Below are 15,103 nucleotides of genomic sequence, written 5' to 3'. Positions count from 1 at the left end.
ATATAGATAGGTCATTAAAAATTTATTATCAACTTAACCTATTAAAATCCTTAGCTTTCATATGTGTATTTACTTTTACAATGTTTGAAATGTTTGATTTTCAGAAATGTGTTTGACAACATTCTGTATTACGGCTAAGATTGCCATTTCAAAAGTACAGTGCCCCACACTTTTATATCTTTGTAAGCATTAGTGGAGTTTTACAACACACTTGTGTGAGCTTTGAAATGACTGCTTCCACTGTACAGATAAGAGAAGTGTGGGGCTATTTCTGTAAGTTTTCCAAAGATGTCCCCGGAGTCAGTGGAGAGGAGAGCTTGAGACAGAAAATGATCTGTGTCTTCACTGAAAACACCTCTTGTATGCATTTGTAGTCTTGGGGCTGGGTTGGGGGTGGTAGGGTAGATTGCAAAACCAAAATTGGCTTTTCACACTTACCTACTACAGTCCTAACAAGGAGCTCTTTGTGGACATGTGTACATAAATAAAAAAGGTATCGAGGTGATTAGCAGGATGAACTTTTGCTGGTCTGAAATGCTGGAGTCTGCTTAATGGCAAGAAGATAAATTAGTTGACTTTTCAAGGCCTTCTAACAGTTATAATCTATCCAGTGAGATTCTTGGATGGGCACTATTTCATGTGTTTACCCTTCTTTTTCTTTTCTTTTTCCTCATAGATTTATGCAGTTCGATCTGTTGTACCCAACAAAAGCAATAATGAAATCGTGCTGGTGCTACAACAGTTTGACTTTAATGTAGATAAAGCAGTGCAAGCCTTCGTGGATGGTAAGTATACATGACCCCTGAACCTGTTAGAACTAAATATTCTATATGTTCCCTGTTTTTCTTCAAATGCATTGAATGTCAGTAAGCTACCAACAATTTAATTCTCATAAAAATATGCTAGTTTAAAAAAAATTGCTAGGATTTAAAAACACATCCATATGGGGGCTCCTGGGTGGGTCAGTTGGTTGAGTGTCCGACTTCAGCTCAGGTCATAATCTCATGGTTCGTGGGTTTGAGCCCTGCGCGTCAGACTCTGTGCTGACAGCTCAGAGCCTGGAGCCTGCTTTAGATTCTGTGTCTCTTTCTCTGCCTCTCTCCTGCTCATGCTCTGTCTCTGTTTCTCAAAAATAAATAAACATTTAAAAAGTGAAAAAAAAAACCCACATCCATATACTTAATAAGAGCAGAATTTAGGATTCCTTTCTCCCTCATTAAAAAAAAAAAAAAAAAAAAAAAAAAAGATTGTACCTAGTTTCTAAAAGATACCTGTTATAATGATGCTAATTCCATTGTCCACCAAATCTTTCCAATTTGTTATTAAACATGCCCTTTACTTGATGGTGTCCTTGTGAATGGAGGGTAATGAACTTCCTTCCTGATCTGGAATGCCTCCTCAACTCTTCAGCATAGTTGTACTTGACCACAGTTCTTGAACTTGATACTCACTTAGTCTGAGAGGGCTGGTTTTTTCTCTTTCTTAGTGTTTAGTTAATTTTTAGAGTGTGCTCGAGCCCATGTGCCTTGGAGGGGCAGAAAATGGGGCGGTGGGGAGCCCCATGTAGGGCTCACACTCATGAACCATGTGAGATCCTGGCCCCTGAGCTGAAATCAGATGCTTAACCAGCTGAGCTACCAGGTGCCCCAGGGCTGTTGATTTTGAGATTGCATAATTAATCAGAATATCAATTCTTCTCATCTACCTCTAGACCCTTTTTGCTGTCTAAAAAAGAATTCTTTACACAAGGAATAGCCAGTAATGTTACAGAATCTAGTCTCAGGAATATGTTTATCTTATAAATTTATAACCTATGACCTTATATTTCCTATAAATTATGGGAAAATTCTTCCCTCCTCTTTGAACAAGTTCCATTTTTGGACAGAGATCTCATACTTGTCCTCAGTTACCATATGTGTTCTATCCTGGTATTAGTTTCTATGTTGTAAATACGGACTAGATAAATGTAATCTGATAAATAGGGTCAGGGAAGACCTGTCAGCACACTTCTCAATTATATCCTATTTACACTTTATTTGTTAAAGATGGTTTGATTTACTTATTTTCCTAGGATTAGAATAATTTTCCTTAAGTTCCACAAGTATAATTGCATTTAGGTAAGGTCTTGAAACTAGGCCACACTCTCAGTCTAAACTCTCTCAACTATAATCTCAAAATTTAGGGTCCTGATTTTAAAAAATGATTATCATTCAAAATAGACCTGCAAGCAGACTCATAGTAAGTAGTGAGTAACTTTTCTGTGTCTTTCTGCCTCACAGACTGGCCGATACAGAGTTTTTAGTCATAAGAAAAAAATAGAAAATCTGATATTAATCTGATTCGCAGCATTTGGTGCAATTTGTCTCGAGGAAAAAAAATTGGAAATCTGCACATCCTGGCACAGATAAACTCTCAAGGCTCACTTGCCAACATCATTCACATGGAAAAAAGCTTTAGGAAAGCAAAAGGGCTATTATCCCCATTCTCCCCCACCCTCACTTGGATTGAAGCCCCCACATTCCCCATCATGAAAGTTTTCATTACAATACAAAGTGACCCTGATGAAATGCACAGATTCTCAGTAGCTGATAGACTGTCATCAAATCCATTTGTATTTAAATAGAGCACCTTGCTTGTCCTTGAAATTGTCACCTTGTCAGTGTTGAGATCTCATTGGAAAAACCCATTGATTGCTGAGAAACCTCATATCACTTTGTTTGGGGACCAGTTGGAAAACTTGTTTGAAAACACTGAGGTTCAAAATTTTTGTTAGGAATCACTGACAAGGCATATTAAAAGCACTAGTTCTGGGGCGCCTGGGTGGCTCAGTTGGTTGAGTGTCCGACTTCGGCTCAGGTCATGATCTCACAGCTCGTGGGTTCGAGCCCCACGTCGGGCTCTGTGCTGACAGCTCGGAGCCTGCTTCCGATTCTGTGTCTCCTTCTCTCTCTGACTCTCCCCGGCTCACGTTGTCTCTCTCTCTCTCAGAAATAAATAAAACATTAAAAATTTAAAAAAATAAAATAAAATAAATAAAAGCACTAGTTCTGAGTGGCTTCAAAAGCTCTGAGCAGTTTTGGTATAATTAAAACTTAATAATAACAATTTCAAAATTCTCTGTGAACATGAGTATTTCTTCTTCAGAATTGCTCTCTAAAAGCTTATTGTCCAAATTGCAAATAGATTTATGCCGAAATATGAAAATTAGAGGAATAATTGTAAAGCCATAAGCGCCAGAAATTACCTCCTTTCTCTGATTAAAAAGAACATTATTTAGCACTGCTCTTTCATTTTATTTTATTTAGAAAACTGAAGTTTAGCTGTAAGAACTACTCTAATGATTATTAGCCACTGGATTGACTAAGCAAGAAGTCTAGTAAAAGTGACTTCCTAAAGTTCTTCAAAAGGAAAATACTGTGAAACATTAATTCTCTGGACAAATGAGAGAAAGACCAGCTCAGTTAATAAAAAGTCTGAATTATAGCTTACTTTTAAGTGCAGTCTTATTATTTCGAGTACATGTAACTCAGAAAGCCTAAGAGGGGCATTGAATTGGAAACTTTGAATAGATAGGAATAATTAGCCTGTCTAAACATTTGTCAAAGCAGTATGGCCTTCTGCTTATCTACAGTGACAGTGGACTCAATAATTGGGACCCTACTAATTTGAAATTTGTTATAAAAACCGGCCTGAAGTTTATCTCTGTTTAGCCAACACACTCATTGTACAGAACTATTAGTATAATGAGATTGTATGAGAAGGCTTAAAATTGTTAAAAGAATACACTTAAGAGCTACTCTTTCAGAAGTACTTATTTATAGGAAAACAAACAATGTACTCATTACCAATAACATATTGTTGAAATTACCCCCAGCCCAGTTGGAATGAGGGAAGAACTTTGTTAGGCCATGTGGAAAACAGTTATCATAGCTGACTAGCAGTATACATGTCTTTTAAAAGATTTTACAGCTTAATCAGGTTAGGCTTTTCCTCTGAGTCTGTGCAAGGCCACATATGTATGTGAATAGCATTGAGAAAACCTGAGATCAACATGTCAGTTGATGAATTTCTTTTGTTTCAAAGTGAAAGCCTTGCAGAGAGCCCATCCTATTCCTACCTATGCACAGTGATGAGAGCAAAACCAACCTCAGATAATCTGCCCTCCTTATCACACTGCTCAAGTTCAAGTTGTGCACATAGTGAGTGGGGGCAGAAAAAGAGCAAGAGTGGCCAAGCAAAAAGCTTTGATGCACTTGGTTAATAAGATTCAAAATCCCATGTTTGGTCTAGAAGATTATAGGTATTTTGATTCATATATCAAACAGAACAATTCTAATTCCACGTATGGCAATGAAGCTAACAGAACATTCTCAAGAAATATTTCATTTTCTCTAAGACAACATAATGATAAAAAAGGTAAGCTTCATGTAGAGGGGCTTAATACTTTGATAAAACCAAGATCATGCAGTGAATTAAATGAAAGTCTGGAAATAAAAAATGAAACTGGCATTTTTATTAAGGTAGGATGTATCAAAACAAATGAAAAAAAAATTGCTACCAGGATGGAAAGACAGAGATGAATTTTGTGTGGTGTTTTATTATGTGAATACGTGTTGAAGGTTCTTTGTCTTTGTCTAGGCAGTGCAGTTCAAGTTCTCAAAGAATGGAATATGACAGGAAAAAAGAAGGTAAGATTAATACTGATTGTAAATTAATCACATCTCCAATCAAAACCTCCATGGTTGTTACCATTTAAACAAGGTTACCAGTTTTATGCTTCTTTCAAATATGTTGGTATTTAGACTGAGAAAGCGTGCACATTCAAGACTCTCTTCAATTACCAGCCACCCTCACTACTAATGCCCTTGTTTTCTGTTGGAGTGTTTTTAACCACCAGGTGTGCTTTAGAAGTCCCAGAGTTTTTCTTTTTAAGTATTAAGAGGAGCCCAGCCAGAGAATTCAAAGGATTCAAGAAGTTAACTTGCCTGAACATATTCTGTAGCACAAAGGAAAAAATTAGGGAGTGTTTTAAAGATACTTGAAAAGCTCTAAATATATTTTCACATGTTTTTCCAACTGAAAGAATCTGTCCAAGGCTGCCCTGAAATTTTTTTTTTTTTCTGAGTTCTAAACTAGATCCTTAACAAAAGAACAAGAAAAGAAAATACCTTAAAGCCATAGTAAGTAAGGGACCAATTTTTTTCCTTCTCAATAACCTTGGCAAACTGCTTTTTAAGAACAGAGGGAAGGAGATTTTACTCTGCCCTCTTCAAATTATTTTCCTTTCTTGGTTAGTCGCAGAGGGTTTGACTTCTGGGCACATGGTGCTCTGTGTCCAGCACATGCCTGCCTAGTCTTGTGGCCACGTATAGAGCTCACTAGCTCCTGCAAGGCACACCAGTCTTGTTCTTGGCCTGCAACCTGATGTAGGACTTTCACAAAAAGTCTGATTCTCTTTTCAAAGGAACTGCTCTACCCATACCCACAATTTCCCAGCCAGGCCTTGTATTTTGGGTATCCCACAATATAATACTCTAGTCTACCCTTCCCCACAAGGGAAGATCACAGGCCTGCAGAACAGGTTTTAAGCAGACAAAAGGCAGCTTTACTTCCATAAATCCTGAGATGAATGGAATTACTGAAATTACCCCTTGTCCTCCATTCTGTTTCTAGTTTATGTAGAACAGTAAGAATTAGGAGATTTTTTTTTTTTACTTAACATATCACCCTCTTTGACAATCTCTGCTTAACTCTACTCCTCACTTCCCTGACTTCTGTGTGAGATGAAGATGGTTTGCAAGTGATTGAAAGGCAATATTTACATGTCCGTGGAAAAATCTCAAGATGTGTGGTTTGGGTAGCAAATTTCTCTGACGTGAAAAAAGGAGCAGAGGAGCAGCCACAGACCCAACTCCCTGAGCCTTCATCTTAGAAGTTCAGCGGGAAATCAGTCTCCCCAGCCCAGCATACCCGTAGCTTGCGTGGGAATATGTGCCCCAGGCCCTTTGCTTCACCAGAGGATGGCTTCTCTCAGCTAAAAGAGCACTACCCAGGGTGGGAGTTGCGTGGTTTGTGGTTTCAAAGGGAAGGAAAGGGAATGAGGAGGAGAATTAAGAGGAAACAGTTTCCTTTTATTTTTTCTTTTCAAATGTGTTGTAGAACAAAGCCAGACTGATGTTCAGCAGGTACTAACTGCTAACTGCTGCAGCAGGTGGCACGGGGTCTGCTCTTATGGGTCAGGCATCTGTTCTGCTTGGCTGAGGCATGCGCCATCCCGAATGTTAAAGACACTGAGTACCCCAAAGGTACAAAACCAAAGTCAAGTAAAGCGTGCAACATAATTGGGAACATCTTCTTAATTTCTAGATATTATTATGTATCGTCCATTAGGGAGGGCATCTTAGGAGAGGTACATTAAAACCTTGCCATATTGTGATAATTGGGGTCCAAAAAACATTTTAATGGTCTAAAATGCAGGGTTGTGTTATTTCAAAGTAAATAAAGTGAAACCATGTAATGCTGTTTGCCTCGCAGCTGAGAAGTCGTCCATTATTTGAGCTCCACAGTCCAAATCCAGGTGGATCCAGATCGGTTTGGCATGAGTTTATAGCAATTGTTTGCCCCAGCTAAAATACTCATGGGGATGGTTCTGTGTGCATGGCTGTCTTGTACTCCATAGACAGTGGCAGCCATCCCAGGAATCTCCTAATTGATTGGTGTCTATCTCATAGACCCAACCTGGACTTTGGGGACCTACCTTCTACTTCGTCATTTTGCAAGGACTTGCCTGCCTTTTTTCCTACTGATTCTCCTCAACCTCCTGTCCTCCCTAGAGGATCAGAACCCTAGAGTCCCGCTTGCCTCCCTCCACCTCATCACCAATTTAAGAAATGTGAGCATTTCTCTAGTGACACAATACCTGAATTCAAGTCTTTGAAAGCAGATCACACAAGATTTTACTATATTACTATTCATATATGTAGGGCTTCAATTTGCTCCATTAATTTTCAGGTTTTAGGCCATTCCCTGCTATTTTTTCGTTTTAAGGGAACTTTTATTTGCTCATTATGTTTATGAGGTAAAAGTTTACACAACTTACTGTGAGAAAGAAGATCCATTAACGTAGGCAGTTAATAAAGATGTAGGTTGATGTCTCAGGTTCACTTTGTATCTCAAGGGTCTGAGCTGAATAATATTATCTTCTCATTTGTTTCTCATTCTAGAACAATAAAAGAAAAAGAAGCAAGTCCAAGCAGCATCAAGGCAACAAAGATGCTAAAGAAAAGGCAGAGAGGCCCGAAGCAGGGCCCCTGCAGGCACCACCGCCCCAGATACAAAATGGCCATATGAATGGCTGCGAGAAGGACAACTCATCCACTGATTCTGCCAGTGAGAAACCAGTCCTTATCCCTCGTGAGAAAAAGATCTCGATACTCGAGGAACCTTCAAAGGCCCTTCGTGGGGTCACAGGTCAGTAATTCCCCTACAGAGTTGCTTAGGAGGCCCAGAAGAGAAGGATGCAGAGGGAACCCACTGAGTCGATTGTTTGTACTGTTGATATTGTTGGAAGAGAAGGGTTGTTCTGCCTCATACAGGCTTCAGACATCTTCCCGCAGGAAGAGGGTGGGGAGGATGCTTCAGGGCCAAAGAATAAAGCTCAGCCTAGCCCACGCTAAGTCAGAGGACTCTTTTTTTTCCAAAGAATGTAGTTCTAATCTGTATTAGGATCATCGGGAAAACAGAAATTCCAGTTAAAAGAAATTGCCTTTCAAGACACCTTTGCCTGGGATAAGGGAGAAATAATTGATGGCAAGAGCAAATGTTATTAAAAGGCAGATCATATTATTTTAACTCCTGGTATTTTATGTTTTGTGACATAATGTAGCCTTCCAGGGTGTTAGAATCTGGAATGTTAATTATTTGTGCTCTAGCTGTATCTTAATCTACCAAAGCCTACTTTTTAATCAAGTGTATGACCTTTGGTGCATCATTTCATTTCTAGTGTCCCATTTCCTTTCTGTAAAGTAAGGAAACTATACTAGAATGTACTAGATCAGTGGCCCTCAATACTGTTTAACTGAATGTTCCATTTTTATAACAAGTCCTAAAATAAAATTCATAGATAATATAATCTATCTAGAAACAAGATTTCAATAAAGCAAAAAATACAAAAAATAAGGAACTAAAGCATAGAAAACCTGATAAAATGGTCAGATATGCACACCCACTTATAATGAATCACTTTGCACTTAAAAGAGAACGGTAGTTAATGAGATAGTATAGACAATTTTTTTTTATATTTCACCTGTGATGTAAGAGCTGAATGAGCATGTTTGTATATAGACATAGCACTGCTAGGAAAGCAGCTACTACAAATGCAGGCTGATGCAGGAGTGCGTATTGTTAAGACAGACACCGTGACTGCAGATGTTGTTGGCCATGTGATTCTCCCAAATCGTGCAAAACTTTTGATCAGTTCCGAACACCGTAAAGTATAATCTTGTCTTAATTTACCCAGCATTAAATCCCAGAAATCCAAGTAAGTCCTAGAAATCTATAGGAAAATTGTATAAAAAATACTTTATGTTTATATGTAAAGCATCCAGCGGGACATGAGAAAGTTTGGAACACAGAACGATTCTTTGTTGTGCAGGATTCCTGTGATTGTGAGTCACCTATAGGTGTAGGCCCCTCCCCCACACACAGATTTTTAAAATGTTCCATGAGTGTTTCAAAATGCCTTTGAAGCGGTGGTAGATCCCCCAGCGAGGACTATGACACCAGATAATTCCTGAAGTCCTTCTTCTACTTAGAAAATCCTGCTTTTATTGACTCAGTGACTCTTTAAGTTCCTCTTACATACAAAGCACTATGCTGTTATGCCGCAGCAAATTCAGAGCAGGGTATGGTATGGGTGAGGCCCTGAGGGAATTGCATCCTGTTCTCTACTCTCAAGAAAGCTGAGTTTACAGTTTAGGGAAGAGAGGTGTGACATCCACCTGAGTGATCCATGGAGGTTTCATGGGAGTAGTGATTACTGAAGGACCCATAGATTTGATTAGGGGCTAGGGATTTGGAGGGTTGAAAATAAGAAGAGAGAACTTGACTCCACACCCTCATATGTCTTCAGTGTCTGAGTAAGACGGGCCCTGCCTAGGAAGAATTCAGTCCAGCGGAAGAAGATGCAAACAGAACATCTCCTGGCGACATGTCCCAAATCAGGGCTCCAGTGAGGAAGCAATAAATTAAATAATTGACGTGCTGCACAGCACCTAGTAAGTTTCCCGCTTGCTCACAAAGCACTGATTTTCTTCCAAAAATACATTCCCTACCAACTCCCTTGATACTGCAATAATTCAGATCATCCTTACTACACAATGCTTCCTTAAAACCAACCCAACAAACAGCAAAAATAGCCTATTTCCATTTAGAATCTAAATTTTCTGGGAATTTTTTAATTCCATTTTTACTATGCCTGCAGTTTTGAGAGTGTTTTGATTTATAGTAAGGGCAGGGGAAAAAAATTAAATAATCAAGTGGCACATTCCCAACTTTGCTTGTTATTGCTTTCACACGAATTACTTTCAAAATCTAATTACTCAAGTTGCTGTTTTGATATCAATCACAGACTAAAAGCCTAGCACATATATTTGTTCATTTACTTATAATTTATACCTTCTTTCTGAAACAATTTCGGAAACTCTATCAAGTATATGACATTAGAGCAAATTTAATATTGAAGCGCTTCACTTCACAGTGGATAGCCGCCTTGAAAGTTAAGTACCCATAGAGGAGTTCTCCGTACAAGGGGGCTTTTGTAAACTCTAACATGAAACTTTGTGTGAAGAATCCTTTATTGCACAGAGAGCCATCCCAATATCCTTTCAGTTTTTTAAGTTTGGCATGAAGGCATTGAAGTATGTCAGTATTATTTGTTAATGTTACTGGTTCACTTCACGTAAATTTCCTGTGAAGGACAAAATGATGATAATGGAAGGTTATTAGATGTTTTTGCAAAAGGAAGGGAATCCTCCTGGTTGACCGTTAACTTCATCAGCAGCTTACTCATTTTGCTCTCTCATAAATTTAAAAATGAGTTTGTAACCAGTTAGGTTTTCCTTCCCAAAGATAATGAAAGTTTATCAGGAAGGTGGTGCCAAAACTATGAAATGGCCTTGAAATGCTCATCCAATCCATCAGAAATTCCGAGACCCCTAACAGGTATTTCACAGATGAGTGTTAGGTCTTGGACATTCTGTACCCTGTTTTGAACATAGAGCCTTGCCATTAGAAAGGATGGCAGTGATCCTTTAACCCCATTGCCTCACTTTATTGCTGAGGAAGCTGGAGCCCCTCAGATTGAGAAACTGAGAAGATAACACAGACCCCTGGGGCACCTCTTTTTAGTTTGCAAAAAAGCCTGACTCAAATCCGTGTAATTTAATGCATGCATTGGAGAGTGTCTCCTGAAACTGTGGGCTCTGTAACTCCTAAAAGATATATAATTGAAAAATTAGGGAAAGGTAATCCTAACAAAGCCATATAATGATATTCCGTACTTGAGTGGGTTCAAAGTATGAGTGTAAAAGAAATCTCCAGTGTGCTTGCAGTGGAGCATTTATCAATCTTTCCAATAATGAAACTGGCTCAAGAAAGCTTGCCCTGAATGCCCAGATGGGCAGCGGGCTGTGAACACGTGGAACACGTGTTTTATCTTTTTATAACACCTTGACATTCAAGATTTCTCTCTTCTAAAAACTTTAAACAGAATCATTTTTCTGGTGGGGGAGAAGTCAGCTTTAAGACATATGCAGGTGGTTCAGGGGTGTTAGTGTGACTTCCTACATGAAAAATAACCACCAAGCGCATCATCATTGCAAGCTGTAAATATAGCACTGTCGAGTGGGACAATGCTGCCTGTCAGCATGCAGCTTAGAAGTTTGGGAGTTTGATTTAAACTTAGTACAAAATTACTTCTTTAAGCCTTGGAGTAGTTTTTTTTTTTCCTGTATTTCGGAATTTTTAATAACAGCTCAAATTAGATCTTTTACATAATCCAATCAAGATCATTCTTTGTCCAAGTACAAAGTCAGACAAGGAGTAGATTAAGATTTATTTTTACCAAAAGTAATGCCAAGGATCATTTTTATTCCTAAGGCCCATCTAAATGTCTAAAGCACATTATGACTTTGGGGTTCAATTTTCCTAAATATTCTTCCAGCTCTACTTTGCTTAAGGCGCAGATTACTGAAATATTTAGGTGGTTATCATCGGATAGGCCAAAATAGGAATTCAGATTTCTGTGTTGTCTTTCTCCCACTGGACACAATTCCCACTGAATAGGAAAGGAGCTGGATTATGGGCCACCAACTGGCTCCATTGAGATAAACTTTGGGGCGGGGCTTTTCCTGGCTTCAGCTCTGCTCTCCCCGGCCAGCAGGCTTCCTTTATGTCCCCTGGTCTTGTGAAGCATCCTGGGAAGCCAGCTCTTGTGTTACTTGTTACCTGTCTCAAACAGAAGGCTCCATGCTGTATTCACTGACCTGCACAAACCGGACTTCACAATCTGCTCTGTATCACAGATCGGGAGCAGCCCAGTCATTTTGCCTTGACAATACACATTGTCTGTTTGGGCACGGCGCTGGCACAGAGCTGCTTTCTTATTCTCAAAGGGAGTGGAATCAAACATGAGAGAAAGGGTCCTGTTATTTTAGAATGTTTGCTGCTTGTCCCTCATTTGTGCGTCTTGTTAAACCCACCCACCCACGTGCACGCGCGCACACACACACACACACACACACACACACACACCTCACCAGACTGTTCCACAATATTTTTAGGGTGTGAGGTTTCCTATAGGATTTCTAAAGATTTTTTTTTTAATGCTGCTGTCGGTCCTAGCCTCAAGATTATCTCCCCTGCTTCTCTAAGCCCTATATTGGACCAGAGGATTAGAAAAGATCAACAAGATGAAAGCAGCTTGCCTAGAACTTTAATAGTAAAGTCAAATGTGTATATTCCAGGATTTTAGCGGTGGCAGCCCTCAAATGGAAGCAATATAATATTGTAGCTAAGAACCAGGCTTTAGCGTTAGAAGTGTTTGGATTCAAGTCTTGGCCTCATCGCTTCCTAGATGTCTGACCCTGGACAAGTTAACTACTCTGTGTCTCCGTGTCCTCACCTGAGAAATAGAAAATATGACTCCACTTTACAAGATGTGGTATGCGGTGAGTGAGGTGCCTAAAGTGATTAGCATAGCATCTGGCACAGATTCAACCCCCAGATCATTTATGTGTCTCGTAAACATTTTTAAGCATCCTGACATGTGCCAGGAATTCTAGGGGAAGCAAACAAGACAGCAAGATTTCTGCCCTCATGGAGTTTGCATACATTTTGGAAGTTGAGGAGAAGAGATGCATAAGAAATCAGAATACAACTAAGTTACCATGAGAATTCTAGATGATAGTAAATGTTGTAAAGGCAGTGAGTAGGAGAGAGACCAAGGCAAAGGTCAAGGGTGTGTGCAGCCACCTGAGATAAGGCCATCATGTCCCAGGAGTGACTGAAGAGGAGACATTGCAGCTGAGACCCAGATGCCTCAAAGCAGATTGTCTCACACCAGGTTACAGTTGTCTGAGCAGCCAATGTTTTATTTAAACCTTAATTAAGGACTTTAGTTGAAACCCTTGCAGAGCCATAAGCATAGGTCTTTTACTCTCTTTTTAAATTAAATATCCAATACTGTCTTAATCTATATAGCTGTTATTTAGTGCTGTTCTATGAACATGCATTTTGAAAGTTTACATTTTGAAGCACACTGATTGACATTCTCACTCCTCCTTGATTATTACTTTAGTGTCTAAATACTTGGTGTTAGCTCCTGTTCGTGGTTGTGCGTTGTGCAGTCTCAGCCTCAGTGTCCAGCAGCACCGTGTCAGAACTGTTTGGGAAACATTAGCAGAGGGAGGCCTTCGACTGCATTTTCCATGACTGAGGCCCAGGTGTGATAGAGCAGAAAGAGAGACAGACCCAGGATGTAGTGACAGGAGGGCACAGGAAATACAAAACCCCTCGGGTATTTTTCTGTCACCTGGATAGAGTGAAATCCAGAGCCCTCTCCCTTCTCCTTCTCATTTGAAAACTACTTTTGCTGCAACCCTGCAGCAAAAACACAAAACTGCTCATCTCTGAAGAGTTGATATCTTCATATCTTCCCGCTCATACCTCGTTATGGTGATTTGGTAACAAACAGACTTAATTAAATGAAAGGCACTCCTTGCAAAGAACAAAAGGCTTTCCCAAAAAAAATTTTTTTTTAATTTTTGAGTAAAGATCTAAATGGTTCTGTCAAAATATAATGAGATTTGACCCTGTTTTGCAGTGAAATAAGTCAGTGAAGCAAGTTAAGGGAACTTGTCCATCTTGTGTCATTGACAGCTTAAGTCACTGACTTTCTTATCTATTATATTTTAATATAAATAAACTTGTAAAGGTATTAGTGACATATGAGACCTTGAAAGGTAATGTAAATAAAACTAAAAGGTCTGCTTCCAATCTGAAAGTTACCAGCTTTATGCCCACCGAACTGATCAAGTTTCATAGGACTTGAAATAATAAAGTCTATCTGTCTTTGATAAAAAACTTATGAAGAGGCAGAACTGACAGGCATTATGTCTTTAAAATAAGCCTGTCTGTTTGGGTCTCTGTTTCAAAGTTGTTGGTTCCTCTGACTCTCTGTTAATCACCTGCCGTGCAGTGACGGGAAAATGATGGACCATGCAAATCCATGTGCGCTGTCACTGTAATATAAAGAGAGTTTTCTTGGGGCTTCATCACTAGACCATTATTCTGTGACATCTAAAAGACTTATCTTTACTCACCGTCTTCATCTCTTCACCTCTGTCTCTCACTTATCATCTTCCTCAGTATGGTTTACAGCCCCATCACTCCAAAAAAAATTGCTCCCACGAAGTTTATCCATGGCCTCCGTGGATTAAATTTTATCTTTATCTTTTTCTGCCTGTAACATTCAGCGCTGTTGATCACATTGTCCTTAATAACTCTGCTTTTTCTTTTAGTTCCTCTGACGTGACACTGTCCTGATTTCCGCTCCATCTTCATTGCTCCCTTTTTCCTTTGAGGGTCATTCTTCTCTGTGTGGCTGTTAAGTGGTGCAGCTTGTCAATACTTCATTGGTTCCCAGTCCTTTCTCCTATAAAACCAAGTACTGTCTTCTTAGATCATTTCAACCATGCCCGGGTTTTAATTACATAAGCCGGCTCACAAATTCCTCTTCCCAGGCTAGGCTGCTCTCTGTGTTCCAGACTCTTACTTAACACTTTCACTTCAATAGTTCAAAGCACTTCAACAATGTGCTTAAAGCAAACCATGATCTCCCTTCCAGTCTGAGCTTTCTTCTAGTGTTCCTGATCTTAGTGAACTACCTATCTGATGTGCAAGCCAGGAATCTAAGCGTCAGCTCTGGCATCTTCCCTTCTCACCCCCTACATCCAATTCATCAACAAGTCCTGTTGATTTTCTTTCCCAAACATTCCTAGAACCCATCCGTTTCTCACAGTTTCTACCCGTATGTGCTCCCCCACCAAAGCCATCATCTTCTCTTGCCTGTGTTGCTGTACGAGTCCACTGATAATCTCCTAGTTTTTAGATTGTTCCCTTCTAAGTCATTCTATATCCTGAAGTCTTTTCAAAACAGAAATCTGAACTCTTAAGGTAAAAACCAAAGTCTTAACATGGCCTACAGGCCCAGTGTGGTCTGGCCCCTGTGTGATGCCCCAGGCTTGCTGGATGGTGTGTTCCTTCTTGCTGTCTCTACTCCTGCTCCGCTCTTGGTCCCTCATATAGACTGTGCGTGTGTAGTCAGGTTCCAGTCCAGAGACAGAATAGGAGGAATGTAATATAGGGAATTACTAACTAAAACACTAAGAACACTAGAAGGTGGTTAAGTACTAAAAGGAATAAATGAGGATTCTAAGGATTCTAGACATGGCAAGAGAGTAGTTACCGTCTCTAGGAAGGCTGGACAATAAAGAGAGCCCCTCCAATGCAAGACTGAGATTCTGACCTCATCGAAACTGTGAGG

General features: G+C 39.6%; 1 protein-coding gene and 1 long non-coding RNA gene across 6 annotated transcripts in view; one reads left to right on the top strand and one right to left on the bottom strand.

Moving 5' to 3' along the window:
• The window catches only part of SPATS2L (spermatogenesis associated serine rich 2 like), a 165,342-nt gene that overhangs the window by 105,226 nt on the left and 45,013 nt on the right, over positions 1-15,103 (top strand). For all 5 annotated transcript variants that reach the window (XM_039222067.1, XM_039222066.1, XM_039222065.1 and 2 more), the window contains exons 4-6: positions 677-785; positions 4,639-4,688; positions 7,224-7,470. In XM_039222067.1, the coding sequence (XP_039077998.1) occupies positions 677-785; positions 4,639-4,688; positions 7,224-7,470 (406 nt within the window). The remainder of the gene's footprint in view (positions 1-676; positions 786-4,638; positions 4,689-7,223; positions 7,471-15,103) is intronic.
• On the bottom strand, positions 6,187-8,641 carry LOC120223839. The gene is made up of 3 exons (XR_005526382.1): positions 8,581-8,641; positions 7,100-7,219; positions 6,187-6,290 (listed from the first exon to the last, which is right to left on the bottom strand). It is a non-coding gene; the product is annotated as an uncharacterized LOC120223839 (long non-coding RNA).

This window comes from Hyaena hyaena, unplaced genomic scaffold (assembly GCF_003009895.1).
Source record: "Hyaena hyaena isolate Hyena2069 unplaced genomic scaffold, ASM300989v1 scaffold_1050, whole genome shotgun sequence".
NCBI classification, from domain to species: domain Eukaryota; kingdom Metazoa; phylum Chordata; class Mammalia; order Carnivora; family Hyaenidae; genus Hyaena; species Hyaena hyaena.
Note: the sequence above shows the minus strand (reverse complement) of the source record. Positions and strands in the feature narration are given on the sequence as shown.